Consider the following 13,445-nt stretch of genomic DNA (forward strand, 5'->3'; position numbering starts at 1 on the left):
ATTGAAAGACTATTCCCTGCCTTAAAGTTTAAAGTTTTGAGGTAGCTTAGACTTAGTACACAATAAGAAATGCACAAAAGGAGTCAAGACAGTCTGTGGCCAGCCTGTTGACATTTTCTTTTCATTTTGTCTCTTAGATGCACCCACTGGGCCTGTGTAATAACAATGATGAAGAGGACTTGTATGAATATGGCTGGGTAGGAGTGGTGAAGCTCGAACAGCCAGAATTGGACCCCAAACCATGTCTCACTGTCCTGGGCAAGGTAAGCACCAGGCCTTCTGTGTCACTGCTATTGTGTGGTGTTTTCCACTTAAGTTTTCTGAGTTTCAAATAACTGTTCTGGAGAAGAGTCATGCTGGCACAGCAATCCCGCTGTATCCCTGCCTTCTGTGTGGCCTTGGGCAAGTTGCTTTTCCTGAGAGTCTCAGCTTCTTGTTTGTGAAATGGATTATTACTAGAAACCCATAGTACTATATGTTATACCTTTAGGGTCAGATGTTTAAACCTAAGATTTGGGAGGTTTGGGAAAATATTAGGTGTATATATTGTCTCTTAAGTAACCTTGGGGACCTGGGGCCATACTCAGTAATCACACATATTCATATATGTATGGCAAATCATATGGTTATTCACATTAAGTATATAACTATAATCTAAATAGCCTCCTGTTAGCCCACAGCTGCTTTGCCTTCAAATGAGTTCAGGTCCATTAATTTTTGTTGCCAGGTACGTTATGGAAAACCTTGGGATTTAGAGCTTCCTTAGTTTCAGAACAGCAGACAGCAATTATGGCCCTGCATTAGAACTTACCTCCCAGGTGACTAGGAGGTTAGGTGACATGCAATGCTTAATGCCTAATGTGCCACTATAACTTCTCACTGCAGTATAAGATAGAAATAAATTTATTTTGGAAATCCATCCATCAGAAACTTTTAATCTGATTGATCATAATTGTTTTAAAGTAGATCGTTTTGTTAAAAGGGTTTTGTGAAAGTAATTTGATTTTTTGTTAGAGGAAAAATAGTCCCTAAGAGTAGTCTTATCGCCTAGACATTTTATGGGCCCCAGAGCTACAGATCTGTGTCCTCTAGGAAGACAACTGAGACCTGTTCCTGGAGGCTCGGACTCTTTTGGATATTCAGGCCAAAGAAGAGGTGGCATTGTGCAGGGAGCCGTCACCAAACCTAAAGAATTTCTTGCCAGACACTCTAAGCTTAGCATGTGGCTCTACCTGTCTACTTGCCAGTTCTTTGGTCCTGGAGACTCTCAGAAGCCTAATTTGCCTTTTGAGAAGCTCCATGACTCTTGACAAGTTTTTCTACCCTTTCATTGGAGGGGAAAACCTGACACACACAAATTATAGCCTGTTTGGTTTACGGTTCACTAAGTTGAATCAAGGTGTTTGAGGTGGCTCAGCCTTGATACTTCATCATTTCAGTAGTTGACCAGAGCTGTTTAATGATGGTTAGGAGCAGTAACCCTCTTGAGAGTTAGTGTTTTCTTAGGAGAAATGCCAGCTACATCCAAAGTGTAGGAACAGTACTCTCCTTGTAGGTGTCTGCTTCAAATATGCCATTTGCTCCTACACTTAAGCTGCTGCTGTACCATACTCAGCTTACTGGCTTCATTTGTTTTCCCCAGCCCAATGGGTTGTAACAGGACCCAAAGTATATGTCCTTAGATAATTTAGTGACGGGCATTTGTTGAAGTCATTCATAGCCAAATTGTTTTCTCCACTGCCTGAATCAACTGCACCAGGGTTTACTTGGTGAGTTTTATATGGTTTGGCCTGCTGGTCTATGAAGCCAGGGGGATAGAAACCTTAGATAGATATTGAGTCATGGAGCTCTTTTTGTGTTGACTTTTCATGAAATAGTTGAATGTGGGGGACTAGGAACTTAGCATATGGCTCTACCTGCCTAAGAGCAGCAGCTTACTTCTGTTGGAAAAGGCTAGGACTGGGAGTGTGGCACAAGGCAGCCCACATTTGCTATTGCTGTTTACCTTAAGAGTTTACATCTGAATAAAATCATTAGTAAAGATGCCTGGGCCAGACAAAGTAAGGTGGTTTACTGTTTGCTTTCAATGTGGGTTGGTAATGGAGTTGTGATAAATCCCCTCCTTCCTCTTCCTCCTCTAATTTCATTAACTTTGTAAATTCTGTTGTCTCCTTTTATGGTTTCCCAAGGGTAGAAACAAAAGACTCCAGTGTTGGGGAAGGCATAATAATCTTCCCAGTAGTTCAGCATGCCAGTCCCCTGCAGATAGTATGATTTTTCCTTCTATTTCTTGGCTTCCAGTGGTTATGGCAAGGAGAGATAGACATGGAGAAGCACAAAGGCATAGGAAGTGGACGGTGAATGTGGCTTGGTGATAGAGCTCCTATCTAGCATGTTTGGGAGGCAGAGGCAGGCAGATCTCTGTGAGTTTGAGGCCAGCCTGGTCTACAAAAGCTAGTTCCAGGACAGACCCCAAAGCTACAGAGAAACCCTGTTTCGAAAAACAAAACAGACAAACAAAGTACAGTACATCCAGCAGGTCTGGGCCTGCCTGTGTCCAGTGCTTCAGAAGATGGTATGGGGAAGTTAATGAAAAGATACTTAGAGAATTTTATGTTAGAAATGCCATCTTGGCTGAGTGACCTTAGAAAGGGAATTTTAGTTCTTAGTGCCTTGCTCCTTTGTGAAACACAGCCTTTCTGATTACAGTAGGGCCATGAGGTGTTAACAGAGCACTTAGCCCATACAATCCTGGATGAAGGCAAAAGCAGCCATCCTGGATGGATGCTCACAGCCTGCTAGGAGCTGTAGGTGTCTTTGCTTGTCACATTGACATCTTGTCCACATTTCCATGTTATGGTGAAAAAACTGAGTCCTAATTAGTTTCTCCACATGATCTGAGATCACACAGCTCACAAGAGCTGAAACAGAACTATTCTGTTTCACCAGTGTTGACTTCTTGTCTCCTCTTGTCTTGGCCAGTCTTCTAGATAATAGACACTAGCTGCTTTTAATATCATCCGGGTGTGGTCTGGACTGTTGCTTCTACATGGTAAAATCACAGCTCTCACTCTATAGGCAAGGGTTGTTCTGAAGGTTGAGCAATATCACAGAACCTACATCTGCCACTACTCACCAAGTCAGCAGCCCCCTCCCCAGATCTCTTTGTAGTCCTGCTTTATCTCCCCTGCCCCACCTACTCAGTGGAAGATAACACTCCAGCATTCCTGGTTTTGATTCTAAAAAATTTCAAGAAGGGGCTTCATTGGCCCATCTCAAATCAGACACTTTATAGGCTGATTAGCTGTTCTCGGGCTAAAATCACACTATGGAACTAAGCCTGTCTCACCTTGTCATGTGTGAAGGTAGGAAGAAAATATTTTCTTCAGGCCTGGAGAGATGGCTCAGCGGTTAAGAGCATTGCCTGCTCTTCCAAAGGTCCTGAGTTTAATTCCCAGCAACAACATGGTGGCTCACAACCATCTGAAATGAGATCTGGTGCCCTCTTCTGGCCTTCAGGCATACATGCAGACAGAATATTTTATATATAATAAACAAATAAATATTTTTTTAAAAAAAGAAAAAAAAGAAAGAAAAGGTTTTCTTCAGAAATGGGCTGAAGCCTGGAATAGTGCTGGTCTGTTATCCTTAAGTAGGCCCTTGTAGTTGCTAAGTCAAGAATGCTATCACAGCCTAGTGGGTGGTATTCTCAGTACTAGGTGACGTGAAGTTGGGTCTATTGAGAGAAGACTCTTGGGGCACGTGTTTTCATAGTAGAGATCTGTAAATGGATGTGGTCATAGTTATTGAAGGGATGGCAGCCAAAGTGGACTATGAAAGCAAGAGATGGGGGAAGAACAGTGTAGAACAAAGGGAGCCAGAGATTCTTTAGGGATGTGGAAAGTTGCTGAGGAAGAAAGGTTTCATGTTGAAGAATTTGGTCTTCATGGAACTACTAAAGGATTCTAATAGAATGACTGTATCATAAGATCTGACCCTGGGAACTGAGTAGGCCCACACATCAATCATTTTTACCCAGGGGAGTTGCTGAGGAGTCGTGTTTGCCTCAGTCCTGTTCCATTTTCACTCTTAGACATGCAGTGCAGAGACTGAATAGCCTACAAAGTGACAGGGAAGACCTGTCTGTGCCATGAGAAGAACTGCTCTAAAAACTGGCCCTCCTGGTGGATTACAGGAAACCAAGGGTGAAGAAGGCTGATAAAGAACTGCACCCTGTGTTTAGGCTGCCCCATCATCCAGACCAAAGTCTCAGAAATGCCATTGCAAAGAAAATTTTTTTAAAAAAATTGCTGTTCTAGTTTTTTGTGTTTCTACTGAGCTCTGACTCATACACCTGGTGACCAAAATGACCAGAAGTCAGAGCCAAGGGATGTTTTCTTTAATCAAGGTTTAAACCCCAGTCTTAACAGTTCTCCATACTGACGATTGAAACTAGGACCTCCCACATGCTGTACAAGCACCAAGTTACAGCCTAGTTTCAACCCTCTCAAGCTCTGACCCCTGCAGTCACTCAGCCCTTTGCGTGTTCCAACCTCAAAAGGAGCAGGATCTAAAGGAGAGAGTACATCTACTGTTAGTTGTTGTTCCTAGCACAAATGAATATACTAAACAAAGTGGCTTTTATTGCCTGTATTTCCTTGCTCTCTCCTTCCCTTATCATCCTTCTATTTCTTTTAGCGTCCAAAGTTATATTGCTTTTATAGTGAAATCCAGAAAGACAGAGTGAAATAAATGGTTGCCAGACTCTGGGATCCAGGAGCATAAAAGCTTTTTTTAAAAAAACAAGTGGAAATTTTCAGTTTAGAAAGATAAAAAGATTCTGGAGGTTGTTGATAGCCATGATTGATAATGCTGCTGACCTGTGTGCTTAATAATTGATATGGTAAATTTTGTATTATATATATTTTACCTAAATAAAATGGTGTGTCTTAAGTAATTTTATAGTATATGGAGTAGAATGACAGTAGGTATAAGTAATTATAATAATAAAGTGGAATTTGTTGGTTTGTGCCTGGAATCCCAATAACTTGAGAAACTGAGATGATAGAATCATTATGAATTTGAGGTCAGTATGAACTACATAATGAATCCCAGGCCTGCCTGGGCTCCCAAGTGAGGCTTTGTCTCAATAAACAAAACAAAGCACAGCAAAATAGCAACAACAGCAACAGTGCTGTTTTGTTCCTGAAGTGATAAAGTGTAGCCCTATGAAGGGATGCGTGATATTTCTGAGTCCTGGTATACAGAAGAAAAGGAGACAGAAATGGGAGAGCCCCATCCTTCTCTGCATTTGTCTGTCTGGGGAAATGTCTTCCCTGACTCTCTCTCAGATTGTAGCTATCAAAATAGACAAGTTTGTGGGCTTTGTTGTTTTTGTTAACAAAGTGCCTTCCTTTTTTAAAATAATAATTCTATGAGAATATCATATAGTATATTTTGATCATATTCATCCCTCTTCCCCAGCTCATCCAGATCATTCCTCCCTCCCTAACCATCCAACTTAGTTTTCTCTTTCTCTCACTCTCTTGCTCTCTCCCCCATTGAGCCCAGTTTGTGTTGACCTACCACTCCTGAGCTTGAGGCCTGCCCTGGAGTGTGATCAATATATCAGGTGCCACACTATCAAAGAAAACCAACTCTTCCTCTTCCAGAAGCAATCAGATGTCAAAACTCCTCAGGCAGGAGTGGGACTTCATGTCCAACTCCATTTCTCCATGCGAGGGTTTTGTCTGACTTGAATTTTTGCAGGTTTTATGCATGTTATCATAATCATTAGCAGTTCATATGTATACATCTGCCTTTTGTACTTGGAAAACAGTTTTCTTGAGGTCATCCACCACAGTGGTTCTTGACAATCTTTTGTCCTCCTCTTTCGGATAGATCCTTGAGCCTTGAGAGAAGGTAAGTAATATAGACATCCCATTTAGGACTGAACTCTCTGAAGTCTCTTATTGTCTGTATGCCTCTGAGTTAATTGCATCTACCGTAAGGGGCAGCTTCTCTTACCAGGGCTGAGACAGGACCTATGGGAATAGCAGTAAGTCATTAGGTGTTTTATTACTGTGTCCATTTCGTAGAATAATGGTAATAGGTTTTCCCTTGGGGTCCATAGCCCACCTATCTGTGGGTTCCATCTTCTGGAGTGGACCTTAAATCCATTTGTTACTCTTATACCATTAACACTCACTATTGCACCAGTGGACCTATCTTGTCTAGCAGAGTCATTGTTGTAGCTCACAGGGTTCACAGTTGGGTGAGACTGATTATTGCACTTCTCTTTCTATAGTATACATAGTGTCTTCCAGCCATGAAAGCCAGTAGAGAGGATGCTTCTAGATGATACTATCTATATTTCTCTGTGTTCTAACTCAAGAATGTGGTGTCTTCAGCAATAGGTTTCTGTTGTCATGTTCTGGAGGGTAACCAACATCATTGACAATCTGTAGTTCAAAACAGAAAATATGGTTAAAAGGTGAATGTACTTTTATTTCTGCTCTTTTTTCTCACATAGTAAGTAAATGGAGAAGAAAATGAATCTAACTGAAATGGAAAAATGTTTATCTCCAGATATTAACTCGAGCCTATATGCGATACAATAATGGCAACAATTGGTGCCTAAAAGAAAAGGGGCTGGGCAGTGAAGCTAGAGGCGGGTGGGTCTCTGAGTTCAAGGCCAGTCTGTCTGGTCATCAGAGTTCCTGGACAGCCAGGGCTACATATCTGTCTTGAAAAACCAAACCAAAACAACAACAAAAAAAGACACAGAAAATTTCCTCCAAAGTATCAGTGACTTCATGATGGTGAGTGGGTTTTGACAAATACCTTGAACATAAGGCTGTTCTCTCCTGGAATCTGCCTCACTGGCTTCTCTGGTTCCAGTATAGTTGTTAATCCAACACTTGAGATTTTAAAGTGTGGCCAGGAGACCCTAAAGTTCAGAACTATTTTCATAGTATACTGCAGTGCCATATGTCTTTTTCACTCCATCTTCTCAGAAATGTGTGATGGTTGGAGCTTTCCAAGAGCGTCATTGTATGTGCTGACTTCCTCTTTCTCATGAGTAATGGAATATGTACTTGCGTGTTCTGTGTTCTAACTTTATGTTTTAGTTCCCAATAAGCTAAATATAATAGCTGTAACCCATACAAAAAATTCTTAGAAGGTCTTAATTTTTGAGAATATGGAATAAAACTTAAAGTCTGAGTTTTCTAACCCAGTGTTATGTTCCTACTGCAAGATCTCACAGAACTTCATCTAAGCTCTGTGACTGTTACAGAGTCAGTGGGAATGAGTAGGCAATACAGGCCATAGAGGGCAATGTATAACAACAAATGACCAGACCAACAGGAAGAACTTCTCAGTGTCCTAGAACATCTTAGTATATTTGATGCTGGAATTAGTATGTAACTTTCAGCCATTACCTTCTAGAAGCAGGTTATAAAGATGAGCCTTTATCTGAGCAGGAAGTTTTAGGTGTCTGGTAAGCTTCAGAGTACTTTTTGAATCCTGCATGTATTGGGATGGGAAGAGAGGTACTTAATCTCAGCACAGCACTCTTATTTGGGGTTTTGCTCACAGGTGTTTTCTGGAATACTTGAGTTGTCCTGGTCCTTAACCCAAGCTCAGCTCAGTCTATTTCAAGAGGAATAATGGAACTAAAATTCTTGTGTCTGAAGGAAAAAAGGTGGCTGGTTACTTCAGCTGCTTTACTTTGCAGTCTTTTACCTCAGTATGCTGCCTCTGGTCAGCAAAACAAGTAGATATGTGTCATATTCTGACACAGGGAGACATGACTATAGCTTATTGCTTTGGCTTCCCTAAAAGCATTCTGTGCAATACTAAGGATATTTGCAGTATCAACTTTTTTAAATTTAATTTTAATTTTATTTAGTATGTGTCTTATTTGCAGATGCCTAGAGAGGCCAGAAGAAGGTATCTGATTCCTTGGAACTGGAGTTACGGGAAGTTGTGAGCCATGCAACATGGGTGCTGGGAATCAAACTCAAGTTCTCTACAAAAAAGGGTAGCACTCTTATCTGCTGAGCCATCTCTCCAGCCCATGTCCATATTTTTGTAAACTTTTTTAATGTATTACATTGTTTTTAATCAGGCACAATATTTGGAGGCATCTTTAGTTTTTAGAAAAATATGTTAGGGTGAGATGGGGGTGGAAAAGGTAGAAAAGGGGGTGGAAAGGCTTGTTGGTCAGTGTCCTATTGTGCATAGGACAGCCTACCACAGAGAATTCTCGGGCTCCACAAAATGTAATACACATTTACTTGTTTGCTAAAAATAAGGAAGGGGGCTAGAGCAATAGTCCGACAGTTAAGAGTTAAGAACATCTGTTGCTCTTCTATAAGACCCGGGTTCAATTACCAGCACCCACATAGCAACTCAGAAATGTCTGCAACATTCCAGTTCCAAGAGATTTAATGCCTTCTTCTGGCATCCTTGAATACCAGACACACAACTGGTACACAGACATGCAAGCAAAACACTTGCATACATGAAATACAAATAAAACTGTTTTTAAAATAAGAATAAAAAGAATAATCTGACTTCAAATATCAACAACATCAAGTTAGAAAAACCTTTTTTTAGCCAGACAATAGTGGCACACACCTTTAATCCCAGCACTTGGGAGACAGAGGCAGGTGATCCTCTGTAAGTTCAAGGCTAGCCTGGTCTACAAAACGAGTTCCAGGATGGCTCTAAAGCTACAGAGAAGCCCTGTCTAGACGTCCCCCAAAAAAAACCCCACCCTCTTTTATTGTGACATGCAAATATTCTTTTCCCAAAAGATACTAAGTTCTACTTCTTCCACCTTTATTCACTTCTGTGCCTCACTGTTCTTAGTACATGGTACTTTTAGTCTGCAGAGTGAATGAATGATAAGCATTTTGCACATTGAGATGTGTGCAGAATGCAGGCTATGAAAGCCAAGCAGCCTGTGTGTGAATGATAATTCTACTTAGCAAGCCAAGTGTCTTTTTTTTTTAATTTATTTTTTATGCTCATTGGTGCTTTTGCCTTCATATATGTCTGTGTGAGGGTGTTAAATCCCGTGGAACTGGAGTCACAGACAGTTGTGAGCTGCTATGTGGGTTCTAGAAATTGAACCGCTGAACCATCTCTCCAGCCCCCAAGTCAAGTGTCTTTAAGTCAACTAATGTCTATTTGCCTCTATTTCTGCAAATGTGCTTCTGTAAAGAGCTATGATGGACTGACAAGACAGTTCAGCTTGCTGCTCAAGTCTGATGACATGAGTGTGGCTTTTTAAGCCCACAGTGAGAAGAGAGAACTGACCAATAGTTGTTCTTCCAGCCTATACACACACACCTTTAAAAAGTTGTGATGATATATAAAATGTATATGCCAAGTTCATAGAAATTCAACAGTTTCCTTCTGTCTTCAAGCATACTTCTGCTGAGCAAACGGGAGTCCTTTCCTGAAGTGTGCTGAACTGAGCTTCTTACTGGGCAGGAAGTTTGGAAGACTCTACAGATTTATTTTAAGGAACACTTGGGTAAATATCTCCCATATTTGGTTAAAAAAGAAAGCAAGAAAGGAATTTAGTAAAAGAAATCAGACCAGGAGGAGAAGATTGGCCTGATATGAATGGAAAAAATTAGGAAATACCATTTTGCTTTTGAGTTCATGTGTCTGATATGAAAGTCAGAGTTTTTAAGTAATGCTTTCATCTACACCTAAACCTTCCATAACCTTCTTGGTTAAAAGGGTATATTAAACACCATCTGTATATCAGATACATCTTTTAGCTATAAAAGTCTGAAACCAAGCAGGAGACTTGAAGTAGTTTTGAAGACAATAAGTGAACATAACAAATACTGTGCCTGCTAACCCAAGAGACACAGGCAGTTTGTCACCTCCAGGTCTCAGAGAAGTCTGCCTCTCTGTCTTGGCAGTCCTTATCACTGTCTGCATCCATAGAACCACTTTCAACAGAGCTGCAGCATGAAACATAAAAACCTAGAGACAAATATTGGGGTTCAACCTAAAGATCAGAAAAGCAAAGCAGTCAAACCACTAGAGAGCTCTTATGTCTATGAAATCATCAGACTGAAAGAGAGAGAGAGAGAAAGAGAGAGAGAGAGAGAGAGATCCAGTCTCATCTCACCTTTTATTCCTCTCTAGTGCTGAGATTAAAGGTGTGTACTAACACTGCCTGGCCTGTGTAGCTGTTTTGCTTTCTGATCTTCAAGAAAACTTTATTTATTAAAATACAAATGAAATATCATTGTTGCAGTTTTAAAAGGTAGCTACTGAATTGTCTACTCTGAGAGGTTGTGACTCTAATACATTACATCTTCATACTACATAAAATACAACTACCAGCTCAATTGTCCAGAACCTCACATATCTGGGGACAAGTTTTTGTAATCAAGCCCGTGTAGACAAGACTTTACATATTTAATACAGTTCCTATCAGTATATCCCAGTTACTCTAAGCACTATTAGAGTCAATGATATTTTAATCATCCTGAAGAACTTATGCTCTTTCTTGTGCTGACTAAGGAACTTGGCCTTCACTTTTCAACTTGAACCTATTGCTATAATTCTTCACAAATTTATCCACTCTTAAATTGACTCTTAGAGAAAAGTGGAACATGAAAGGAACTTGTTGCCTTTTGGCCTTATTCCTAGCCCCCGCCTCTGATGTATGTGTGAGTTTATATGTGTGCCTACCACGGCATGTGTGCAATGTCAGAGAACATCCTCTGGTGTCCTCTGTACTTTACCCACTGAGCAGTCTCCCCAACTCAGTTATTTTTTAAAATAAAATTTGAATTACTATTTAAAGACTAAAAGCTTTCAAATTTTTCATTTATTTGTGAAAAGCTGATTTTTTTATAAAGATTTCTTGGGTTTTATTTGTTTTTAAGATTTTATGTCTTTGCCTGAATGTATGTATGTGCACCATATGCATGCCAAATCTCCATGAAGGCCAGAAGAAGGCATTGAATCTCCTGGAACTAGAGCTATAAGCACTTGATAGCAGCCATTTGTTAGTGACCGTTTAGGGACATCACAAGTACTCATCTCACTCGTGTACTTGGACTTTAGAAGCATTATTACTTGGCTTGGAAAGCTCTGGTTGGTGGAGGCCTTGCTGTGCTGACACTTTTCATTGTTAATTTCTGGACTCTCCATTACAACAGATTGTTATTGTTCTGCCTCAGCCTCTCACAGCTGTGGGAGTGGTGGTCACTATTTGTAACTGGCTTCAACAGAGGTGTCATCTGGGTCTCCTAGAAACAAGCTAAGGTTATATTGTATCCTGAGACTCAGAAAAGCTTATGTAATATAATATAATAATATTCTCCATACAGGCCATTAAATGTTACCATAAAATTTTTAGATTGTTTTTGCTGTTGTTGGTGGTGGTGTTATTGTTTTTCACACAGAGTTTCTCTGTAGCTTTGGAGCCTGTCATGGGCTAGCCTTGAACTCACAGAGATCTGCCTACCTCTGCCTCCCAAGTGCTGGGATTAAAGGTATGTGCCACCACTGCCTGGGAAGAACAGACAAGGAAGGCGCAAGCCATTCAGTGGGTCATCAGTGCACTTAACAGGTGTTAGGGCTAACAACCAGAAGAGACTCAGTGCCTGGTACCAGGACTTTTGAGGGAAGCCAAAAGGTGAAAACCAAGCTCAGAAATGAAAGGAAAAGTGTCAGAAGTCCAAGAGTACCAGAGACTTAGAGAAGCATTTACATCAACCAAAGGGGAAACTTACTGTTGCTGCTGGTGGATGGGGGACCCAACCAGTGAGCTGGAAGGATGAGCCTATTTCCATCCTTTTATATACCCCAATCTTTAAACAATAAAAAGCATATAGTGCCACCGAGATAGCTTAGCAGCCTGTGACACTCGCACCAAGAGAGAACCTACTCCTACCTTCATTCAACACGGGCACCCCTGGCACATATGCACCCCCCTACATATACTCAGTAAATAAATAATATCTTGTTATAATATGTAATACATATTAAAATTAATTAGGATCTCTGTTGCTGTGAAGAGACACCATTACTATGGCAACTCTTATAAAGGAAAATGTTTAATTGAGTAGCAGCTTACAGTTTCAGAGGTTTAGTCCATTTCCTGGCCAGCCTCTATAAGCTTGTAACAGTATCATAATGCAAAATGCATTGAGTCCAACTTCAAAAGTCCTCATAGTCTATAACAGTCCCAAACTTATTTTAAAAGTCCAAAGTTTCTTCAGAGAATTATGCAATCTTTTAACTGCAATCCCCTGTAAAATCAAAAAGCAGATCACATACTTCTAATATATAATGTACAGGATATACATTACCATTCTAGGATGTAGGGAAGGGAGCATAGTGAGGGAATACTGAACCCAAAGCAAGACCAAAAACAGGTGGGCAAACTCCAAACTCTGCATCTCCATGTCTGATGTCAAAATGCTCTTCAGATCTCTAATTCTGTTCAGCTTTGCTGACTCCACCATACTTCTTTCTCTAATGCTGGTTCTGTTCCCTGTTAGTGGCTCTTTTTGGCAAGTATCCCACGACTCTGGCATCTCTAACATCTTGGGATCTCCAAGGCAATCCAGGCTTCAACTTCACAGCTTCATGCAATGGCCTCTGTACTAGACCCCGACACATGCTTGGCCTCAGCAGCTTTCCTTAGTCTTTTGGGCAAAGTCCATAGCCTTTTTATTCTATCCTTAACGCCAGAACCATGTGGCCAAAACTACTGAGTTCTTCTGCTACTAAGGCTGGAACATGGCTCCCTTGTTCAAATACATCTTCACCAACTTTCTGTCCTTCACTGCCTAAGCTTGGCTGTCCTGAAACTGGATCTTTAGACCAGCCTGGCCTCAAACTCAGAGATTGACCAGCTCTGCCTTCCAGCAGTGCTGGGATTAAATAAAGGTGTGCTCCACCACACCTGGCTCTAAATTTTTCTTTAGTTCCTTTTCACAAATTGGAAATTTAGCTGGATGGGGATCTTGCCCTGAGGTCACCACTCCCTTTATTCCATTTCTTAATGTTTATCTCCTCGAACATAGGATTTAGCTCTAGTCTACTTCCTGGTGCCCCTTTTCTCAATCTGTACATTTTGTATTTTTATTTGTTCAGCTTGCTCCTTTTCATTATAAATCTCCATCAGAGTTAACACTAGTAACCACACAACAAGAGTGTATATTAGGCTGTTTTGAGATTTCCTTTGTCAACAGAAGTAACCCAGAACTCGTCACCTCTTACCAAAGACTGGAATTCTAGTTCCATCTTCCTCTTCTAGATTCTGAGGACCCCTACACTCTCACATGCACAAAGCCATGTACAGACATATACCTATATACCTAATTTAAAAGTTGGAAAACTTTTAGAAAATTGCCCCCCCAAAAAGCATTCATTTCGAGAACTAAGTGAACTGT

The 13,445-nt window shown here is 40.7% G+C and overlaps 1 protein-coding gene across 1 annotated transcript in view; it reads left to right on the top strand.

Moving 5' to 3' along the window:
• Positions 1-13,445, top strand: part of Znrf3 (zinc and ring finger 3) — a 158,662-nt gene that overhangs the window by 91,999 nt on the left and 53,218 nt on the right. The window contains exon 2 of the mRNA XM_085692073.2: positions 138-263. Coding sequence (XP_085548199.2) covers positions 138-263 — 126 coding nt within the window. The remainder of the gene's footprint in view (positions 1-137; positions 264-13,445) is intronic.

Source organism: Myodes glareolus, chromosome 8 (genome assembly GCF_982192425.1).
Source record: "Myodes glareolus chromosome 8, mMyoGla1.1, whole genome shotgun sequence".
Lineage (NCBI taxonomy): Eukaryota > Metazoa > Chordata > Mammalia > Rodentia > Cricetidae > Myodes > Myodes glareolus.